Raw genomic sequence first — 22,721 nt, 5'->3', positions numbered from 1 at the left:
TTTTCATTTTAGGTTGAAAACGACAACAAACAAATGCTAGATCAAAAAAAAAAAGGGAAAAGGGAGAATGCCCCATAGCTTACTTAAGCTTGCTTGCTTCTGTGTATACAAAGAGAATCTTGTATGGGATGAGAACAACTCCCATGAGCAGATTGCTCACAAAAACAAAAAGGGGGATTTGTGGCAATGGTAGAAATAGGTGGTGTGAGCAATCTGGCCGTGTAAGCTTAGAGCCTGACATGGTGGTAGGCAATGCTCAGCATAAGTGCAGAAGTGGATTGCAGCTTAGCAAAGCAGTGCTGTGCCTGCAACATGTAACTAAAGCAGGGCACTGGTAGCTATAAACACAGAGAGTTATCTGGGAATAACAGGACACACACCTGCATCAACAACCTTGCGTGGCATTAGTAGTGTGATAAAAAATCTATAACAGTAGGATGTGTGGTCACTCGTGGGGAGCCAATGAAGCTATGCCAACGATGCTCTCCCAGTCTATATAAGCTGTAGAGGTTCCCTTAATAAACGAACAATACTTGACCACATTGGTCATTCGTATTGACTCTGTTCCCTGTCGCTGACAGAAAGGAACTGCAGAGACAGCAGAGGAGATCTGTCAGGATGGGGGTTGACATCTCTGTGGAGAGGCTGAGGGACCTGGGCTGCTTCAGCCTGCTGAATGGAGGCTCAGGGCACTGCCACAGCAGTGTGCACATGGCTGAAGGGTGGTTTCAGAGAGGATGGAGCTCATCTGGGAAGTGGGAAGAGACCAAAACCTCCACACAGTGCAGCTTGGAAGGTTCAGACTGGTGATGAGGCCAAAGAAATGTCCCTCAAAGGGCAGAGCTGCTATGCATGAGGCCATCCAGAGGTGTCAGGAAATGGCAGGGAGAGCTGAGACAGCTCAGGGAAGGGATGGAAATGGCAGGGGGAGAGCTGGCTGAGGAAGCAAGATTGGTGTCAGCAGCCTGAAGGAAAAGAGCTGCAGGCATGGGACAGTGGGCTGCAGTAGGGATGGCCAAGGGCTCTGGCAAGGCTGAGAGGTCCAACAGGACCAAGGTCTTTGTGCCCTTGGCTCTGGCACTTGCCTCTGCCACCAAAGCCTGGAAGGAGAAACTTGGCTTTGAGGCTTTGAGGTTCTTCTAGTCCAAGGGCAGTGGTCAGGGCTTGGCCTTTCTGCTTCCTAGACCAAAGGCAAGTTTTTCTGCCCTGCACTTTGCCTTTGTCTCCTTGCAATCCTGGCCTCTAACAAGCTGCTCTAAGGAGTCCCTGGGGAGCCTTTGGCAGTAACAAGGCTCAGTGAGGCCAATCAGTGCTTCAAGGTACTTTGGAGTTTGCTTCTGCCTTGGACTTCTTGAGATTCTTCTTGGCAGTACCTTGGCAGAGTCTCCTGGCAGTACCTAAGGATGATGTAATCAGCCCCAAATACTCCATGGGGCTCATTAAATACTGCTGAACCTCTAATTATTGCCAAGGTTTCTGCAGCTAACTGGAGAGGTTTTTATTGTACAAACCATCTGATAAAAAGTATTTTTAAAGGTACAGTTCATTCCTTTTCAGCAGGAGTTGTCTCTTTGCAAGCAAACCACAGCAAAACCTGACAAGGTCCTACCCTGGTCACTGCTCATCCTCACTCCCCACTGCCCCCAGCAGAGCCCAGAGCCACAGGTGAGGGACAGGATCTGCCTTGCCAGGGGCTGGGGGTCAGAGCTTGGCCCTTTGGATCAATGAAACCCCTCCAGGTTTCCTCAGCAGCAGAGCCACCTTGAGCTGCTTGTCCTGACCTGACAGCACTGCCTCAGTTCACTGCGCTCACCAGAGCCTGGAGATGCTTCAGTGTCTCCAGTGAAGCTTCCCTTCCATCCACTCTCACCTTCTCCTCTAACCAGACCCTGGGGACCCTTTCCCAGTATGCTTCACTGGGACCCATTAAGAGTAGAAGAAACTTCAGAGTTTCAAGCTGACTTTGACTTCTGGAGAGGTTTCAACAGCTTCTCAGTCTCTGAGGTTCATGGACTTGGCAGCAAAGCCTCCAGAGGGCTCCTTTAAAATACCTGGGCTGGTTCTGTTGTTCTGAGCCAGGCCAGGCTCCAGGTCTGGAAGGAGCAGCTGGCAAGCAAGCAGTGCTGCAGGAGACAGCTCTGGGTAGGAGCAGTTCCTCTGCACAGCACAGTAGTACTGAGGACACTGCCTGAAGATCTCAGGGAGATGAGGAAGGCAGAGAGAGCTTCGAGGTGGTCAGGAATGGGAGGATGACTGAGAGCTCACTGGAGCAGGAGTCACTACAGTAACTGACACAGTGAGGCTGTGGGTGCAGGACACTGCAGCTGTAGCTCCTGGAGGCATCTCCATCTCGGCAGCTGATGCTCAGCTGAAGGCTCCTGGAGTGTGCACACAGAAGGAGGACCAAAGCCCTTCAGTTCCATCCTGTGAGCAGCAGTGAGCAGAGCTGGGTAAGCAGAAGGCTTCACCCCCATTCCCTCTGCCTTTCTCTCTTCCCTTCACTGTCTGCAGCACTGCAGGCTTGGTCCCTGGTTCTCCACCTCTCCATGGGACTCTTGTTCTCTGGCATTAGGCTGCTGGTCGCTTTCTGTTCTTACACCAGAGACAGAGGTTCTGAACGTGACATGGGTTGGTAGTGATGGGAGTCATCTGATTCATTCCTCATGCATCTCATAGAGAGAGATTATGATGAGCCTGAGGGAAGTGTGCCCTAACTTGTCACTGCCTTTCCCTCCTTGGACAGGTCTCCATGGCCAGAGGCAGCAGATGGCCAACAGCAGCTCCATCACCCACTTCCTCCTCCTGCCATTCCCAGGCACAAGGCAGCTGCAGCTCCTGCACTTCTGCCTCTTCCTGGCCATCTACCTGGCTGCCCTGCTGGGCAATGGCCTCATCATCAGCACCATAGCCTGGGACCACCACCTCCACACCCCCATGTACTTCTTCCTCCTCAACCTCGCCCTCACTGACCTGGGCATCATCTCCACCACTGTGCCAAAATCCATGGACAATTCCCTGTGGGACAGCAGGGACATCTCCTATGCAGGATGTGCTGCACAAGTATTTCTGCTTTTCTTTTTCATTTCAGCGGAGTATTCTCTCCTCACCACCATGTCCTACGATCGCTACGTTGCCATCTGCAGACCCCTGCACTATGAGACCCTCCTGGGCAGCAGAGTTTGTCTCCACCTGGCAGCAGCTGTCTGGGCCTGTGGGGTTTTCTATGGACTGCTGCACACAGCCAATACATTTTCCCTGCCCCTCTGCCAGGGCAATGCTGTGGAGCAGTTCTTCTGTGAAGTCCCCCAGATCCTCAAGCTCTCCTGCTCCACATCCTACCTCAGGGAACTTTGGCTTCTTGTGGCCAGTGGCTGTTTATTCTTTGTCTGTTTTGTGTTTATTGTGGTGTCCTATGTGCAGATCTTCAGGGCAGTGCTGAGGATCTCCTCTCAGCAGGGACGCCACAAAGCCTTTGCCACCTGCCTCCCTCACCTGGCTGTGGTCTCCCTGTTTCTCAGCACTGGCTCCATTGCCTACCTGAAGCCTTCCTCCATCTCCTCCCCATCCCTGGACCTGGTGGTGTCAGTTCTGTACTCAGTGTTGCCTCCAGCAGTGAACCCTCTCATCTACAGCCTGAGGAACTGGGAGCTCAAGGCTGCCCTGAGGAAAATGATCCCTGGATGCTTTCAGAAACAATAAACTCTTTGTCCTCTCTTGCAGAGTAGTTCTGCTGTCACTCAGTGCAGGCCCAGCCTGGCTGCTCGAGTTCTGGCTGCTGCTGGGGCTGTTCCCCTTTGTGAATGTTGTTCTCACACAAATGTCTTTCTTCAGACCATTTCTGGTTCAGTGTTGTCCTGTCTGGTGCGACCCAGAAGCTGCAGACATGAGGAGCTGTGCTCCCTGTGTGTTCAACACAATAAAGGACCCTGCAGGGAGTTGTTAGTCTGAGTTCCTTCCTCCAAGGCTTCTGTGGAGCTGCAGGGCAGTGCCTGTGTGCAGAGGTGGAGGGGCAAAGTCCCAGCACAGCAGCAGTGCCAGGCAGCCCCAGAGCTTGGGCTGTCCTCAGCTGCTCTTTCTGCCTTTCTACTGCTCTTTCTGCCTTTCCACCCTCTCCTGCTGAGCCTCTGTGCAAGGCCTGAGTGCTCTGGCAGCTTGAGCTTTGTGCTGCTGTGTGGCAGTGCTGGGACTGCAGGCAGGAAGAGGCCAGGGCTGCTTGTGGGACAGAGCTGTGCTCCAGAGCTGCACTGCCATCAGAACAGGTCTCCTCATGCCTTCATACCCCAACCCCCTCCCATTACAGACTGCACCTACTAAGAGTCCGAACTGGATACCCTGACCAGCTTCCAGTTTAGACTCAGTCTAAATATTGTCTCTTTAACCCCTCCCAGTACAGATGTGGCCTCATCCCAGTACAAGCTAGCACATATTTTCTTCTTCCCCTGCAGTCTGGATCCCTGGGTCCCTTCCTCTGCAGTCAACCCACCGCAGTCCTATCCCGGCACAGAATGTATCCCCTGGCTCCCTTCCCAGTACCATCTGCATCCATCCCAGTACAAACTGCATGCCCTCATGCCCTCCCAGTTCGGTCTGGGCCCTGTCTCAGTCCCCAAATCATCCCTTTTCTCCCTCCAAGTATGCCTTAAGCCTTGTCTCAATAAAATCTGGATACCCTTAGGCACTGCCAGCAGCAGTTCCAGTCTGTTGGTGATGGAGAACGGAGACAATACAAATGACCAATATGATCAAGTATTGTTCGTTTTTTAAGGGAACCTCTACAACTTATATAAACACTGAGAGCATCGTTGGCATAGCTTCATTGGTTCCCCACGAGTGACCACACATTGTGCTGTTATAGATTATTGGTCACACTACTAATGACACACGAGGCTGTTGATACAGGTGTGTGTCCTGTTATTCCCAGATAACTCTCTGTGTTTATAGCTACCAGTGCCCTGCTTTAGTTACATGCTGCAGGCACAGCACTGTTTTGCTGCATTGCTAGCTACTTCTGCACTTATGCTGAGCATGGCCTACCACCATGTCATGCTCTAAGCCTATACTGCCAGATTGCTCACACTGCTTATTGCTACCATTGCCACAGATCCCCCTTTTTGGTTTTGTGAGCAATCTGGTCATGGGAGTTGTCTCATCCCATACAAGATACTCTTTGCATACACAGAAGCAAGCAAGGTAAAGCTAAGCTGTATAGCAAAAGGAAAAGTTCTGCAGTGCAGCATGTGTAACAGACTGATGTAACCCATACAAGGCACAAAGCTTAAGTTGAGCTAGTTACAATGTTCTGACAGAGCTGGCATAATCCATGGTCAAAGATAACAAACATTGTAAAGAAGAACTTAGATCTTAATAGTTCCCATCTTTACATTTCACTCCTCTTGTAGACAGAGAAGACTTGATTATGCCTGAATACATTGCACACAAAGATTGAGGCACAAATGTAATCCTTAGCACTGTCTTTTACAATCCACCTTAGGGTTATGTTGCATCTTTATTTTCTCTAGGATAGTCAAAAATCATGAATTGTTTAATGGCAGCAAGAGTTCTTTAATCTGTAAAGGTAGATCTGGCCAGGCTCTAGCTTCACAGACAGAAAACTCGCAGGCAAACAGCAAGAGCAAAAAGAGCTTCATTGCTTTGCCCAATATAAAATTACACAAAATAACATGTTTTTGCTCATCCTAGTAATTCTAATCTCTTAACATTCACACAACAGTTAAGCAGTCACGACACTCGGTTAGAAGTTAGATACTTTCTGTTGATATCTTGGATCATAGTGACAGTCATTGAGGTCAGTGCTAAGCAGGTTTGCTGGTTGTCATTTTCATGACAGTTGTGCTGTGTGTCTTGTGGTGAGAGGGTTACAGCACGGCTAGGGTTGATGTTTCTAGGGTTACAGTATCTCTAGGGTTACCATGAGCTATTTTTTTCTGCTATGGGGGTATTCTCTCTTTCTCCCCCCCCCCCCCTTTTAGTTTTGTTTTGATTTTGTTTTGGTTCAGTTTTTGTTTGGCGAAATGTAAAGATGAAACTTTATCTCCTAGGATGTCTGCATTCAGAGGCACACTTAGTTAACAAAAGAGAAGACAAAGTTATCAAACAACCATAATATTCAGTCCTAATTCCTGTGGTGCCATGGTGCATTCTTCTGAATGGCGTTTGTGATCCCAGATGATCGATGTTCAGCTTCATGGGCAATGCTGTGTCCTCACGGTCTTGATTCCTCTGCTGTTGTTTATTGCGATGATCGCAGGTAGCAGGAAAGAAGGCTTGAGGCGACCTACTTGTCATTTGTTTTTAAATTTTATTTCTTGTTTACTTTCCTAATTATTATTTGTATTTTGTTGTTGCAATTTTTAATCTGTATTTTAATTTGTTATTCTAATCACCTTTTTACCTTTAATGTTTTTGTTTTTCTTTTTATCTAGTATTGAATCTTTTATTTAGTTTGATCTTATATTCTTCAATTTTTTTTGCATGTTTAATTCATTTAATCTATTTTCTATTTTTATGTTGTATTTTTGCTTTTTTATTATATTTTGTAACCTGCTTTTCTATTAATTCTTTTTATTATTATTGTGCATTTTAACTTTCTTGATGTCTTCTTTCTCTATAGAGTTTTTGTTTTAATCTAGTAGTCTTGATAATCCTTATTTTTTATTTATTGCTAACAAGCCTTATGTTTTGTTAACAGCTATTTTTGTCAGTAATCCTTAGGATTTTTTAGTTTGTCATATTTTGTTTTTAATATTTTTATTTTTATTGTTGCTCTTCTTGTTTATTACTCTGTTATTTAGTACTCTATTCTTTATTATTCTGTTATTTAGTACTCTATTTTTTGTATCCAGAGTTTTTGTACCTTTGTTATATTTTGTATGTTTAAACTTTTTCATTGCACTTGTTACCTTTTTTGTTCACCCCTTTTTTTTTTTTTTTTTTGTATTTTTTGTAGTCTATGTCTAAGAAGGAAATCTAAAGATTGCTGGGTTAGGAACTGGCTGGAGGGCCGAGGCAAGAGAGTGGTGGTGAATGGTGCCACATCCGGCTGGCGGCCAGTCACCAGTGGCGTCCCCCAGGGATCAGTGCTGGGCCCCATCCTCTTTAACATCTTCATTGATGATCTGGATGAGGGGGTTGAGTCAGTCATCAGCAAGTTTGCAGATGACACCAAGTTGGGAACAGATGTTAGTCAGTTAGAGGGTGGAAAGGCTCTGCAGAGGGACCTTGACCGACTGGACAGATGGGCAGAGTCCAAGGGGATGGCATTTAATAAGTCCAAGTGCCGGGTGCTGCACTTTGGCCACGGCAACCCCATGCAGAGCTACAGGCTGGGGTCAGAGTGGCTGGAGAGCTGCCAAACAGAGACGGACCTGGGGGTGCTGATTGACACCCGCCTAAACATGAGCCAGCAGTGTGCCCAGGTGGCCAAGAGGGCCAATGGCATCCTGGCCTGTATTAGGAATAGTGTGGCCAGCAGGAGCAGGGAGGTCATTGTGCCCCTGGACTCTGCATTGGTTAGGCCACACCTTGAGTACTGTGTCCAGTTCTGGGCCCCTCAGTTTAGGAAGGACATCGAGACACTTGAACGTGTCCAGAGAAGGGCAACAAGGCTGGTGAGAGGCCTTGAGCACAAGCCCTATGAGGAGAGGCTGAGGGAGCTGGGTTTGTTTAGCCTGGAGAAGAGAAGGATCAGAGGCGACCTCATTGCCCTCTACAACTACCTGAAAGGTGGTTGTAGACAGGAGGGGGTTGGTCTCTTCTCCCAGGCAACCAGCACCAGAACAAGGGGACACAGTCTCAAGTTGTGCCAGGGGAGGTTTAGACTCGAGGTGAGGAAAAAGTTCTTTACTGAGCGAATCATTCGTCATTGGAATGGGCTGCCCAGGGAGGTGGTGGAGTCGCCGTCCCTGGAGGTGTTCAAGGGGAGATTGGACGTGGCACTTGCTGACATGATCTAGTTGTGAGGTCTGTTGGAACAGGTTGGACTTGATGATCCTTGGGGTCTCTTCCAACCTTAGTTACTGTGATACTGTGATACTGTGATACTGTGACATTATATTAGCTAAAGAATACCGTTGAAAAAGAATACCTATTCACTACAAACCTTAACATTATTACAATATTACATGGAGCTCCTTTGAAATGCCTAGGCACACAACTGAGAAGGTCCAAACCAAAACAAAATCCCACAACTCATCACTAAGTACTCACACCTCAGTACAATCACCATGCATTAACTACCCACAAGTACTAAATGCATACCATTAATCATTCTTATTACAAAAACTTAGCAAAACTCTAAATAGCAAATCTCTGAAAGACATTACAACCAGAAATGAGAAAATTAGCACTGTTGCTTTAAATCAGAGCAGAGTTGCGGCTAAAGCCACTGGGAAGGGGGGTCGCTGGTGCGAGCCTCTGTGGGGGAAAGGGGTGGGGGCCGGGCAAGCGGCCGCCGCTGGGCTGCTGCTGCTGTCAGTGCTGCCAGTATCAGTGGTGCGTCAGCCGGTACTGCCTTTGTCGGAGCTGTCGGTATCCACGGGGGCCGGCAGGGCTGGTGGGCGGGGTGCGGTGGTAAGAACGCCGTCACCCCGAGCCCCCAAGCGCTCCGTTGTTTCTCAGAGGGGCCATAAAGCAAAGTCAGCGCTGCTTGAAGTCCTCGCTGCCGGTGTTGTGGTCCTCCGAGAGCTGCCTTTTCTCGGCTTTTTCCCTGCTGGGTGCAGACGGCAGTGGCCGCTGCAAGATGTATCGGGGGTGGCCCCGGTCGATCGGTTGATACTTTGAAACACATCGTCTGGCTACAACTCGTCCTGACAACTTTGCTGTAACTGCAGCAGCCATTCGCTGTTCTAGTTTATGTTTTTTAATACAGTTTATGCATTCTTGCCACGGCTTTTGCAGCTTGATAGTGACCCAGTCCCACAGTCTGTTTCCATAGTCCCTCCAAACAATTTCATCAAAATAACTATCTCCACTAGCAAAAACCCAGGAATTATCTTAGACGATACATCTGCCTTTTGTTTTTCTAAAAAACAATGAAGCAATGAGAAAGCTACCTCTTTTTCCATAATCAGCGGTATCTGTCCTTCCACGCTGGTGTCCTTAAGGCTCTTCTGTGCCACAAACTTCCCTAATTGTTCTAAATAAAGCAAGCCTTGTTTCTCAAGGACACATTAAAAGGGCTACTTCGCTCTCCATACCCCGGCTGGGGATTTCCTTAAGTGCAGCCTTAAACCTGAGCCGGCAGCCCTTACCCGGATGGCGAGCAGAATTCTTCCTAGTGAATCCTTGCCCAGGCACGGTACGAACCCCCTACGCCAGCGTCGGGTTCACACTTTGCTCGTTGATTGCTGCACAGACCTGGGAATACCCTTCGACGCACTCCGGCCCCACCCGTGCCTCCTTCCTTCAGCAGCCGTAGATCACGAACTTGCTGAAGCAGCCGTCGGATACTCTTCCGTTCCTATAAAGCCTTCATGTCCCTGTGTTCGGGGGCCAGATGTCGGGAAGAGAAATCCATCGGTGAGGGGGGTGAGAGAAAGACTCGCAGCAATCAATATGATTGATAAGCAAGCTTCCACTTTATTGTTCCACACTTCCTTATTTATAGTCTTATACATAGTTAATTCCATTCTAATTTAACACATACTATTGGTCACTTTCTAAAGGGTTACATCATTGTTTTCACTACTCTGTGGAATTGCCTAATTGCTCTTTTTCCCAGATCGTCACTACTCCTGGCACTTGGCTTTGTTGAAGCTCTTCCTGGTAACGTTGGCCATGGATCCAATCTATCCAAGTCCTTCTGCAGAGCCTCCCTACCCTCATGCAGATCAACTCTGCCACCTCACTTGGTGTCATCTGCTGACTCACTGCTGAACGCTCTGTGTCTTCACCAAGGTCATCAATAAATTTATTAAACAGAAGTGCTCCCAACACTGAGCCCTGAGGAACACCACTTGTGACCTGCCACCAGCTGGATTTAACTTCACTGAGCACCACTCTTTGGTCCCTTTCACCCAACCAGGCCTGTATCCATCAGAGCATTGCTCATTCAAACAAAGGATGGGTCCTGGTCTGTGCTGGGATGGAATCAGGGTTTCAGGAGATGCACTTTGTCCTGGGATGAGACTCAGACTGTGCTGGGAGATGGCAATGGGATCCCATTTGTACCAAGATCAGGCCACAGCTGCACTGGGATCAGGATATCCACTTTGTGCTGTGCTGGGTGCAGCTGGGACTGAGAAGGGGTCCAAGGGATGCACTTTGTAGTGGCACAGAAAACTGTGTGGGAGATGTCAAAGTGATGCAGTTTGTTCTGAGATAAGACCACATCTGAGATGGGAAGGGTTCAGGAGATGCAGTTTGTACTGAGATGTGACCAGGTCTGTACTGGGAAGGGTTAAATGGTTTCCAATCGTACCAGCACCTCTGGGTGCTCTGGGGGGATGAGGGCAGACAGCAATGTTGCACTCCCACGCTGAGCAGGGTGACATCACCACGCTGGTCATCCCCTCCATGGCACTGCCTGATGGTGGCTTCTAACTCTGTGTGGGCACCAGCGCTGCTGGCACAGCAAGCGCAGCCATCAAGGAGGCCGTGGTACCAGGTGAGGTGGGTGGGGGGCACTGTCATGGTACAGGGATCTTTTGGTGGGACCAAAACCCCCCCAGGTGCCTCCTGGCAGGGATGGCAGTGCCAGTCCACATCGAGTCCTCATCCCCATCCCCCACCAAGGGCCAGAGCCTGCACCTTGACTGCGTGGTGGCAGGACCTGGCTCCAGCACCATCACCTGGTACAGGCGTGGCAGCTCCTTGCCTGCTGGGCACCAGGTAGGGCCTGAGCAGCACGAGCAGCACCCCAAGCCCCGCCCTGTCCCCCACCCTGTGACACTGATGGCTGTCCTCAACCTCAGGTCTCAGGCTCCCGGCTGCATGGATGGGAGCACACTGCGATGGGTTAGGAACTGGCTGGAGGGCCGAGCCCAGAGAGTGGTGGTGAATGGTGCCACAACCAGCTGGCAGCCAGGCACTAGTGGTGTGCCCCAGGGATCAGTACTGGGCCCCAAGCAGATCAAAGAGGAGGGAGCTGTGCAGTGGCACTTGGGCCTATCTGAATTGCACCATTGGTGCAAAATGGGCAGATGGGCGGAGTCCAATGGGATGGCATTTAATAAGTCCAAGTGCCGGGTGCTGCACTTTGGCCACGGCAACCCCATGCAGAGCTACAGGCTGGGGTCAGAGTGGCTGGAGAGCAGTCAGACTGAGAGGGACCTGGGGGTGCTGGTTGACGGTAGACTGAACATGAGCCTGCAGTGTGCCCAGGCAGCTAAGAGGGCCAATGGCATCCTGGCCTGCATCAGGAACAGTGTGGCCAGCAGGAGCAGGGAGGTCATTCTGCCCCTGTACACTGCACTGGTTAGGCCGCACCTCGAGTACTGTGTCCAGTTCTGGGCCCCTCAGTTTAGGAAGGAGGTTGACTTGCTGGAACGAGTCCAGAGAAGAGCAACAAAGTTGGTGAGGGGTTTGGAACATAAGCCCTACGAGGAGAGGCTGAGGGAGCTGGGGTTGTTTAGCCTGGAGAAGAGGAGACTCAGGGGTGACCTTATTGCTCTCTACAACTACCTGAAGGGAGGTTGTAGACAGACGGATGTTGGTCTCTTCTCCCAGGCGGCCAGTACCAGAACAAGAGGACACAGTCTGAGGCTGCACCAGGGGAGGTTCAGGTTAGATGTTAGGAAAAAGTTCTATGCAGAAAGAGTGATTGCACATTGGAATGGGCTGCCTGGGGAGGTGGTGGAGTCGCCATCACTGGAGGTTTTCAGGAGAAGACTTGATGGGGTGCTTGGTGCCGTGGGTTAGTTGTTTGGGTGGTGTTGGATTGGTTGATGGGTTAGATGTGATGATCTTGAAGGTCTCTTCCAACCTGGTTTATTCTATGTATTCTATGCATGTGCCCTATGTCATGAAAGCTGACTCCAGTGAGACTGTGTGCAGCCTGGGCACAGGTGCCCATGAGGCCTCAGTCATTGTCACCGTGGTGCCCAGCTCCAGCTTGTCCTATGGTAAGAGCAGGCTCGGTGGCACTGCTGAGGATGTGCTGGGCCCAGCCAGGTGACCACAGCTCCATCCAGATTGAACTGGAATGGGTCAGGGAATGCAGCTTGAACTGGAAGTGAGGCCAGGATGTACTGGGAGGGGATAAGGGGATCCACTTTTTATTGAGACAAGGCCGAATGTGTACCAGGAGGGATGAAAGGGATCCTGTTTGAACTGGGACGGCATGAGGGTGTGCAGTATGTACTAGAATGGATGCAGATGGTAGTGGGAAGGGAGTCAGGGGATATATTCTGTGCTGGGATGGGACCCAGGCTGCAGTGCTAGAGCACAGTAGGATCCAGTTTGTACTGGGATGAGGCCACATCTGTACTGGGAAGGGTTAAAGAGACCATGTTTGGACTGAGTCTATATTGGAAGGGGGTCAGGGTATACACTTTGGACTCTGAGTAGGTGCAGTCTGTAATGGGAGGGTGTGACCGTTTGAGGCTGTGCCTTTAAGAAAGGGGCACACTGGCTAAATGTTTATAGAATATTTTGGTATTCTAAATGAATTTCATTGTCCAAGTAAGGTGGGAGGTGAGATTGTTAGACCCAGGGGAGCTGGGACTTTCTCTCAGTCTTCCTTCCTTCGCTGTCCCTTTCGGCTGGATCTGCTTCTGGGATTCTTGCCAAGAGATAAGAACTAACTAACTCTCTGTGCTTAGGCCTCTGTCTGCTGTGCTAACCCCTCTTTTCTCTTCTTCTACCTCTTTGGGGGAGAAGGGAGGTAGGGGGGTGAAGCGGGCACAGGAGGAAGCCCCCTCTGTCGGGGGTCTGGTTTCTGATTGAGTTTATTTGCTGTACATTCGTGTATATATTGTAAAATATACTCTCATTTCTCCGACTGAGTTATAGCCGTGGTCTCTTTCTCAGTGGGGGAGGGAAAGCAGAGCCTTTCCTTTCAAACCACCACACTCCCTTTTTTTTTTTTGCGCCCAACGTGGGGCTGTCCTGCCTCGGTATGCGAGTGCCCAGTGTGGGGGTGGAGTGCCTCTGACAGGCATCGGTGTAGTTTTGGTCCGCGTGAAAGCGGTTGGCTGCGGCACCCTGGATGGATTGAAAAAGGCAGTCGTGGAGCCGGATTGTTGCGACTGGCCTGCCCCAGGGGTGGAGAATTTGCCACTGAGTATGAGAATAAAGGCTCAGCTGAGAAGTTGTGAGGCTTTCCCAGGTGACCAGGATGCCCAACGAATCCATGGAGAACTTGCACCGCAGAAGAGTGAACTCTGCATCGCTGGGAGGTTCCATTGGATGAAGGAAGAACTGGAATGGGCAGACACTTGAGCCTGAATGAGAGACTATTGGGGTGGACGCCCAGATGGAGATATGGACTCCGCCGGACATGTCATCAGAAGCTTTCTGATCTGATGATGTGTTTGGGTGCAGGGATCATGGTATGAAATAAGGGGTGGCTCCTGTCGTAGTTTGGGCTGGGTGCCCTCTGCTACAGGGGTGTTTCCTGTGTCCAGAAGTCCATCCCAGTGGGTGGACGCAGGAAATTCTGTATTTCTACCATAATCCCTTGCACCACTATAAATTTTGTGGTGGGGTCTGGCACTTCCTCTTTCCTTCCCTCTCCGAGACTTGGTAACTGGGGGAGAGATCTCCCTGCCATGGGCCTGATTGGGCCCAAGGCCACTGGGGGATGGGCAGTCTCAGATCTGGCCAGTGGAGACCAGCCTAATAGCTGGGGGGGGAAGGAGGAGCCCTTGGGATTTTGGATGCACCCTCAGGTGGGGTTTGGGGTCTTTCTTGTCACTATGTTTCCTTTTGTGCACACTCACTGTTCTCTATTTAAACTCTCCACTACCTTTGCAATCAGTTTGTCTGAGTCATTATTTCTGCGCGTGGTGGGGAAGGGGTTTGCCCCAACCCATTACAGAGGGAGTTGGGGTGTGAAGGCATGAGAAGACCTCCTGTGCTGATGGCAGTGCTGCTCTGGAGAACAGCTCTGTCCCAGAAGCAGCCCTGGACTCTCCCTGCCTGCAGCCCCAGCACTGCTGCACAGCAGCACAGTGCCCAAGCTGCCAGAGCACTCAGGGCTTGGCCCAGCACAGAGGCTCAGCAGGAGAGGGTGGAAGGGAAGAAAGAGCAGCTGAGGACAGCCCATGCTCTGGGGCTCCCTGGCACTGCTGCTGTGTTGGGACTCTGCCCCTTCACCTCTGCACACAGGCACTGCCCTGCAGCTCCACAGAAGCCTTGGAGGATGGAACTCAGAAAAACAACTCCCTGCAGGGTCCTTTATTATGTTCAGCACACACAGGGAGCACAGCTCCTCACATACACAGTCTCTAGGTCACATCAAACAGACCAAGAAGGAGCCAGAAATGGTCTGAAGAAAGACATTTGTGTGGCAACAACATTCACAGAAGGGGAACAGCACCAGCAGCACCCAGAACTCGAGAAGCCAGGCTGAGCCTGCACTGCGTGACATCAGAACTGCTCTGCAGGAGAAGACAAAGAGTTTATTGCTTCTGATAGCATCCAGGGATCAGTTGGCTCATGGCAGCCTTGACATCCTGGTTCCTTAGGCTGTAGATGAGAGGGTTCAATGCTGGAGGAACCACTGAGTACAGAACTGACACCACCAGGTCTAGGGATGGGGAGGAGATGGAGGAGGACTTCAGGTAGGCAATGGAGCCAGTGCTGAGAAAGAGGGAGACCACAGCCAGGTGAGGGAGGCAGGTGGCAAAGGCTTTGTGGCGTCCCTGCTGAGAGGGGATCCTCAGTACTGCCCTGAAGATCTGCACATAGGACACCACAATCAACACAAAACAGAGAAAGATTAAAAAGGCACTGGCCACAAGAACCCAAAGTTCCCTGAGGAAGGATGTGGAGCAGGAGAGCTTGAGGATCTGGGGGATTTCACAGAAGAACTGGTTCACAGCATTGCCCTGGCAGAGGGGCAGGGAAAATGTATTGGCTGTGTGCAGCAGAGCATAGAGAAAGCCACAGGTCCAGGCAGCTGCTGCCATGTGGCCACAAACTCTGCTGCCCAGGAGGGTCTCATAGTGCAGAGGTCTGCAGATGGCAACATAGCGATCATAGGACATGGTGGTGAGGAGAAAATATTCTGCTGAAAGTAGGAAGATCAAAAAGAAGACCTGGAGAACACATCCTGCATAGGAGATGTCCCTGCTGTCCCAAAGGGAATTGGCCATGGACTTGGGAACAGTGGTGGAGATGGCACCCAGGTCAGTGAGGGCGAGGTTGAGGAGGAAGAAGTACATGGGGGTGTGGAGGTGGTGGTCCCAGGCTATGGTGGTGATGATGAGGCCATTGCCCAGCAGGGCAGCCAGGTAGATGGCCAGGAAGAGGCAGAAGTGCAGGAGCTGCAGCTGCCTTGTGCCTGGGAATGGCAGGAGGAGGAAGTGGGTGATGGAGCTGCTGTTGGCCATTTGCTGCCTGTGGGCATAGAGACCTGTGCAAGGAGGGAAAGGCAGTGACAAGTTAGGGCACACTTCTCTCAGCCTCATTGTAACCCCTGTCTCTGAGCTGCATGAGGATTGGATCAGCTCAGTCCCATCACTACCAACCCATGGCAGAGTTCATCACAGCTTCAAATGCAGCAGGGACCCAGAATTGCCAGGAAGATTCCTCTGGAGTCAGAACAGAAAGTGACCAACAGCCCAATCCCAGGGAACAAGAGTCCCATATTGGTAGGTTGAAATTTCTCCTCAGCATTAGCTTTGCCAGAGCAGCTCAGTTAGAAGCAAATGAAGCTGTATTGACAAGCAAGAGCTACACTCTACAATGGAATGCAATGAACAGGTACAGAACATGCAGGAGTGACAATATTGGACAGGTATTTACAATTAGCAAACAACAGGAAACCCCCTGGTCAGAGACCAGGGAAGCTGTTCCTCTATCCCTGCCCCCCATCCCCCTCTTCCAAGAGAGAAAGGAGGGGTGGAGAGAGAAAAAAAGCAGTGGGTTAGACTTAGCCAAGGGCAGCCAAAGCAGGTGATCTCTTCCCAGCAAAGCAAAACAGCTGAGATGAGAAGAGAAGAGAGAGAATTGTTATGGTAGAGCTCCTCTGATTCCAGATATTTATCCAATCAATTTGTTTAGAAGAATCTTTTCTTTTCCTTTTCACACCCAAGAGTGATCTATTTATTTTGGTTCTACTTTTCTGCTCAAAATCTGTAACTAAATTTTAAAGGCATTGCCTAAAACCACCACAGCCATGGAGAGGTGGAGAAACGGGGAACAGGCCTGCAGTACTGCAGAGAGAGTGAAAGGAAGAGAGAAAGGCAGAGGGGCTGGGGGTGAAGCCTTCTCCTTCCCCAGCTCTGCTCACTGCTGCTCACAGGATGGAACTGAATGGCTTTGCTCCTCCTTCTGTGTGCACACTGCAGAGCCTTCAGCTGAGCTTCAGCTGCCGAGATGGAGATGCCTCCAGGAGCTACAGCTGCTACAGTGTCCTGCACCCACAGCCTCACTGTGTCAGTGACTGCAGTGACTTCTCCTCCAGTGAGCTCTCAGTCACCCTGGCCACCTTGAAGCTCTCTCTGCCTTCCTCATCTTGCTGAGATCCTCTGGCAATGTCCTCAGCCCTGCTGTGCTGTGCAGAGGAGCTGCTCCTGGCCAGAGCTGTCTCTCTGCAGTGCTGCCTGCTTGCCAGCAGTTCCTTCTAGCCCAGGAGTCCAGCCCAATAGGGCAGCAGAGGAGCAGCCGAAGGTCTTTTAATAACTCCTCTGGTAGCTTTTGGTGTCCTGTAAACCTCAGGGACTGAGAGGAATCTGATGAAACATCTCCAGAAGTCAAAGTCAGATTCAAACTCTGAAGTTTCTTCTACTCTTAATGGGTCCCAGTGAAGCATACTGGGAAAGGTCCACAGGGTCTGGTTAGAGCAGAAGGAGACAGTGGATGCAAGGGAAGCATCACTGGAGGCACTGAAGCATCTCCAGGCTCTGGTGAGAGCAGAGACCTGAGGCAGTGCTGACAGGTCAGGACAAGCAGCTCAAGGTGGCTCTGCTGCTGAGGAAACCTGGAGGGGTTTCATTGATCCAAAGGGCCAAGCCCTGAGCCCCAGCCCCTGGCAAGGCAGATCCTGTGCCTCACCTGTGGCTCTGGGCTCTGCTGGTGGCAGTGGTGAGTGAGGATGAGCAGTGACCAGGGTAGGATCTTGACAGGATTGCTGTGGTTTGCTTGCAAAGAGACAACTCCTGCTGAAAAGGAATTAAATGTACCTTTAAAAATACTATCAGATGCTTTGCACAATAAAAACTTCTCCAATTAGCTGCAGAAACCTTGGCAAGAATTAGAGGTTCAGCAGTATTTAATGAGCCCCATGGAGTATTTGGGGCTGATTACATCATCCTCAGGTACTGCCAGGAGACTCTGCCAAGAAGCCTCTCAACAAGTCCAAGGCAGAAGCAAACTCCAAAGTCCCTTGAAGCACTGATTGGCCTCACTGAGGCTTGTTCCTGACAAAGGCTCCCCAGGGACTCGTTAGAGCAGCTTGTTAGAGGCCAGGATTGCAGGGAGACAAAGGCAAAGTACAGGGCAGAAAAACTTGACGTTGGTCTAGGAAGCAGAAAGGCCAAGCCCTGACCACTGCCCTTGCAATAGAAGAACCTCAAAGCAAAGTTTCCCCTCACAGGCCCTGGTGGCAGAGGCAAGTGCCAGATCCAAGGGGACAAAGCCCTTGGTCCTGTTGGGCCTCTCAGCCTTGCCAGAGCCCTTGGCCATCCTACTGCCGCCTCTCCTACACTGTCCCATGCCTGCAGCTCTTTCCCTTCAGGCTGCTGACACCAATGTTGCTTCCCCAGCCAGCTCTCCCCCTGCCATTGCCATCCCTTCCCTGAGCTGTCTCAGCTCTCCCTGCCATTTCCTGACACCTCTGGATAGCCTCATGCATAGCAGCTCTGCCCATTGAGGGATATTTCTTTGGCCTCATCTCCACTCTGAACCTTCCAAGCTGCACTTTGTGGAGGTTTTGGTCTCTTCCCACTCCCCAGAAGAGCTCCATCCTCTCTGAAACCACCCTTCAGCCATGTGCACACTGCTCTGGCAGTGTCCTGAGCCTCCATTCAGCAGGCTTGAAGCATCCCAGGTCCCTCAGCCTCTCCACAGCGATGTCAACCCCCATCCTAGTAGTTCTCCTTTGCATTCTCTGGAGTTCCTCTACATTCCTTCAGACAGGGATATTCCCAAAACGAGACACCAAGCATCCAGATGTGGCCACAGCAGTGCTGAGCCAGGGCGTCTGGGGGAGGACAACTGTGTCTGGGTGGCCACACTCCTCCTGCCAGAGCCCAGCTGCACTTGGCCTTCTTCCCTGTGTTCTGGCTTCGCTCCATCCCAGGGCATTTGAATGGCTCCTGCCAGACCCTGCAGTGCCTTTCTGCCTGGGGCTGGGACACACCAGAACCTCCAGTTCCAAACCAACAAGGAACCAGTTTGCACTGGGATGGGGCCCAGTGTGTCAGGGAGTGGGTAAAGGGATTCAGGTTGTTCTGGAGTTGTCCCAGAAGAGTGTTTGGAGGGCTTCAGGTAGTGTAGTCTTTCCTGGGAGTGGGCACAATCTCTGTTGGGAAGGAGTGTTGTCCTCTGGTTCACAGTTGGAGGGCTGCGTTTGGAACTGGGAGGGGCCAAAGCTCTGACTTTGCTGTAGGACAACGCTATTTATGTACTGGGAAGAGATCAGCAGATGCATCTTGCACTGGGATAATCCCTTGTCTGTACTTGGTGATGCCACTGGAACCAGTTTATTCTGGGACAGGTCTCAAATTGTACTAGAATGGGATGAGGAGAAGCAGTTTATACTAGGACACAGCCAAGCTGTACTTGGAGGTGTTTAAGGCACCCTGCTTGGATTGATATGGGGCCAAATCTATGCTAGGATGGGATCAGGGACCCCAGTTGGTATTTGGATGGAGCCTGGTTTGTCCTGGGAGGGACTCAGGGTATGCAGTTTGTACTGGGATGTGGCCCAGTCTGTGCTGAGATGGCATCAGAGTATCCAGTTCACAGGTGGAGGGAGGCAGCAGGTACTGGGAGAGGACCAGGGAATGCACTTTGTACTGGAAAGGGACCCATCCCCTGGGGTGGAGCAAGATGATCCAATTTGTGCTGGAATGAGGCTGTTTCTGTTCTGAGAGGGGACCAGGACATTCACTTTGTGCTGGCACAAAGCCCAGTGTGGACTGGGAGGGCTCAAAGAGATTCAGCTTGTGCAGGGAGGAGAGCCCAGTGTGAACTGGGATGGCATCAGTGTGTCCTGTGTGCACTGGAATGGGGCCTAGGCTCTATTGGAATGGAATCAGAGATTCTGGGGGATGTCGTTTGTGCAGGGATGAGACCCAGACTGGACTGGGAGATGCTGAGATGATGCTGCTGGTACTGGGTTGAGACCATATCTGTGCTCGGAAGTTCAGGAGATCCAGGTCGTGCTGACAGGTGGCTCAGGCTGTGCTGGGAGGAGTTACAAAGATCAAGTGTGTGCTGGGTGGGGCCCAGGTTGTATTGGAATGGGGCCAGGGAATCCAGCTTGTACTGGAACAGGGTGCAGTCTATCCTGGGAGGGGCCCAGTTTGACTGCTCCAGGGCTGCCCCACTTTCCCAGAGGGGTCCCTCTGCTCAAGAGACCCTTCCCCTAGGAACACAGGACCCTGTGACAAGTGTGGACACCGCCGCCAGTATTAGAGGTGCCCTACCTCCAGCCAGGTGGAGGCCAGGGACAACAGAGTGTCCTGGGATGTCTCAGTGAAATGGCCTGGCACTTCAGAAGCCCTGAAGTAGCCAGCTCTGGTGGACACAGGGGCCCAATGCACCCTGATACCATCGAGCTACAAAGGGGTTGAGCCCATAAGCATTCAGGGAGTCACAGGGGGTCACAAGACCTGACTGTACTGCAGGCTGAGAAAAGCCTGACCGGGAATGAATGGGGAAAGCACAACCTAGTGACTGGTCCAGATGCACCTTGCATTCTTGGCATTGACTTTCTGCAGGAGGGATGCTTCAAGGAGCCTAGGGGGCACAAGTGGGCATTTGAGAGAGCAGCTGTAGAGACTGCAGGCAAAGAACAGCTGTCCCCCATGCCTGAGCTGTCAGATGAGCCCTCCGTAGTGGGCAACCACAAGAGGCAGGATTTGAAGTTCCCTCTTGCCTCTGGCATAGTACATGGCAGGCAATCCAGGACCAACAGAGACTCTCTGCACCCCATACACCAACTGATTGGACGACTGGAGAGCCAGAAGGTGATCAGCAAGGCTCACTCCCCCTTCAACAGCCTGATATGGCCAGTGGGGAAGGCAAATGGGGAATGGAGACTGACCGTGGACTACCGTGGCCTGAATGAAGTGACTCCTCCGATCAGCGCTGCCGTGCCGGACATGCTGGAGCTGCAGTACGAGCTGGAATCGAAGGGGGCCAAGTGGTATGCCACAAGTGACATTGCTAATGCCTTTCTCTCCATTCCCATTGCAGAAGAATGCAGGCCACATTTTGCTTTCACCTGGAGGGGAGGACAGTACCAATGGAATGGGTTGCCTCAGGGCTGGGTCCATAGCTCAACCATCTGCCATGAGGTGATCCAGACTGCCTTAGAGAAAGGTGGAGCCCCTGAGCACCTGCAGTTCATTGATGACATCATTGTATGGGGTGAGACAGCAGAGGAAGTTTACCAGAAGGGTAAGAGGATAATCAATATCCTGCTGGAGGCTGGCTTTGCCATCAACAAAGCAAGGTCAAAGGGCTTGCCAGGGAGATCCAGTTCCTGGGTGTTGGATGGCAGGATGGCTGTCACCACATCCCTCAGGAGGTGGTGAACAGGGTAGCCACTATGGTGCAACCCACAAACAAGAAAGAGACACAGTCCTTTGTGGGGCTTGTGGGCTTCTGGCAAATGCACATTCCTGGGTACTGTCAAATCATGAAACCTCTCTTCCCTGTAACAAGGAAGAGAAATGATTTTGTGTGGGGACCTGAGCAGCAGGTAGCATTCGACCAGATCAAATGAGAGGTGGTCCAGGCTATGGCTGTGGGACCTGTTCCAACTGGAGCAAAGATCAAGAATGTGCTGTACACTGTGGCCGGTGAGAATGGTCCTACGTGGAGCTTGTGGCAGAAGGCCCCTGGTGAAGCCAGGGGCAGGCCCCTAGGTTTCTGGAGGAAGGGCTACAAGGGCTCCGAGGCCAACTACACCACAACAGAGAAGGAGATCCTAGCTGCCTATGAGGGTGTCTGGGCTGCCTCTGAGGTAATTGGGACTGAGACGCCTCTATTTCTAGCTCCAAGGCTTCCAGTCCTGACCTGGATGTTCAAAGGAAGAGGCTCAACCCCACATCATGATACAAATGCTCCCTGGAGTAAGTGGATGGCCCTGATAACTCAGCGAGCTCGGATGGGGAGCTTCAAACGCCCTGGCATAGTGGAAGTGATCAGCAACTGGCCAGAGGGTGCTGACTTGGGAATGCCACCAGAGCAGACAGTGAGCCGTGCTGAGGAGGCTCCCCCATACAATGATCTCCCTGACCATTAGAAGGGCTATGCTCTATTTACAGATGGGTCCTGCTGGCTTGTAGGCAGCAAGCGGAGATGGAAGGCAGCTGTCTGGAGCCCGACAAGGCAAGTGGCAGAAGCAAGGGATGGAGAAGGCGAATCCAGTCAGTATGCAGAGGGAAAAGCTGTCCAGCTGGCCCTGGATATAGTGGAACAAAAGAACTGGCCAGTGCTGTACCTCTCTACTGACTCCTGGATGGTAGCCAATGCCTTGTGGGGGTGGCTGAAGGAATGGAGGAGGAACGGCTGACAGAGGAAAGGGAAGCCTGTTTGGGCTGCTCACCTGTGGCAAGACATCGCTGCCCGCCTGGACAGGCTGCCAACAAAGGTATGGATGCACACATCCCCAAGAGCAGAGCCACAGAGGAGCACCAGCACAACCACCAAGCAGATCTGGCTGCTAAAATCTCCCAAATAGCCTTGGCCTGGGAACACAAGGGTGAGCTGTTCTTAGCTTGCTGGGCCCAGGACACTTCTGGCCACCAAGGGAGAGATGTCACATCCCGGTGGGCTGGGGACAGATCCGTGGACATCTCTCTGGAGACCATCTCACAGGTTATCCATGAGTGTGACATCTGTGCTGCCATCAAGCAGGCCAAGTGCATGAAGCCTCTGTGGGATGGGGGGAGATGGTCGAAATAGAAGTACAGAAAGGCCTGGCAGGTTGACTCCATCCTCAGTCTCACAGTGGCAAGCAGCACCTACTGACCATGGTGGAGGCAAGTCCAGGGTGGCTGGAGACCTACCCAGTACCTCATGCCACTTCTCACAACACCATCCTGGGCCTAGAGAGACATGTCCTGTGGAGACACGGCACCCCTGGGAGGATTGAATCACACAATGAAAGCCACTTCAGGAACCATCTCCTAAGGGACTGGGCAAAGGAACATGGCATTGAGTGGATTTACCACATCCCATACCATGCACCAGCTGCGGGGAAGGTCGAGCACTACACTGGCTTGCTAAAGACCACCCTAAAAGCCATGGGGGGTGGAACCTTTAGGAACTGGTAAAGACACCTAGCTCAAGCCACTTGGTTAGTGACCAGCAGAGGAGCTGTGAACCCAGCTGGTCCTGCCCAGTCCCACCTGCTGCCAACA

General features: G+C 51.4%; 2 protein-coding genes across 2 annotated transcripts in view; one reads left to right on the top strand and one right to left on the bottom strand.

The window, feature by feature from the left end:
* LOC128899309 (zinc finger protein 721-like) overlaps positions 1-22,721 on the top strand; it is a 586,691-nt gene that overhangs the window by 276,819 nt on the left and 287,151 nt on the right.
* On the bottom strand, positions 14,580-15,512 carry LOC128899294 (olfactory receptor 14A16-like). The gene has a single exon (XM_054177672.1). It carries the CDS (start codon positions 15,510-15,512, stop codon positions 14,580-14,582), a length of 933 nt encoding a protein of 310 aa, XP_054033647.1.

This window comes from Dryobates pubescens, chromosome 43 (assembly GCF_014839835.1).
Source record: "Dryobates pubescens isolate bDryPub1 chromosome 43, bDryPub1.pri, whole genome shotgun sequence".
NCBI lineage: Eukaryota > Metazoa > Chordata > Aves > Piciformes > Picidae > Dryobates > Dryobates pubescens.
Note: the sequence above shows the minus strand (reverse complement) of the source record. Positions and strands in the feature narration are given on the sequence as shown.

Bases quoted from the DNA above. Each gene is read 5' to 3' on its own strand.
- LOC128899294 (XM_054177672.1), bottom strand. From the start codon at position 15,512: ATGGCCAACAGCAGCTCCATCACCCACTTCCTCCTCCTGCCATTCCCA.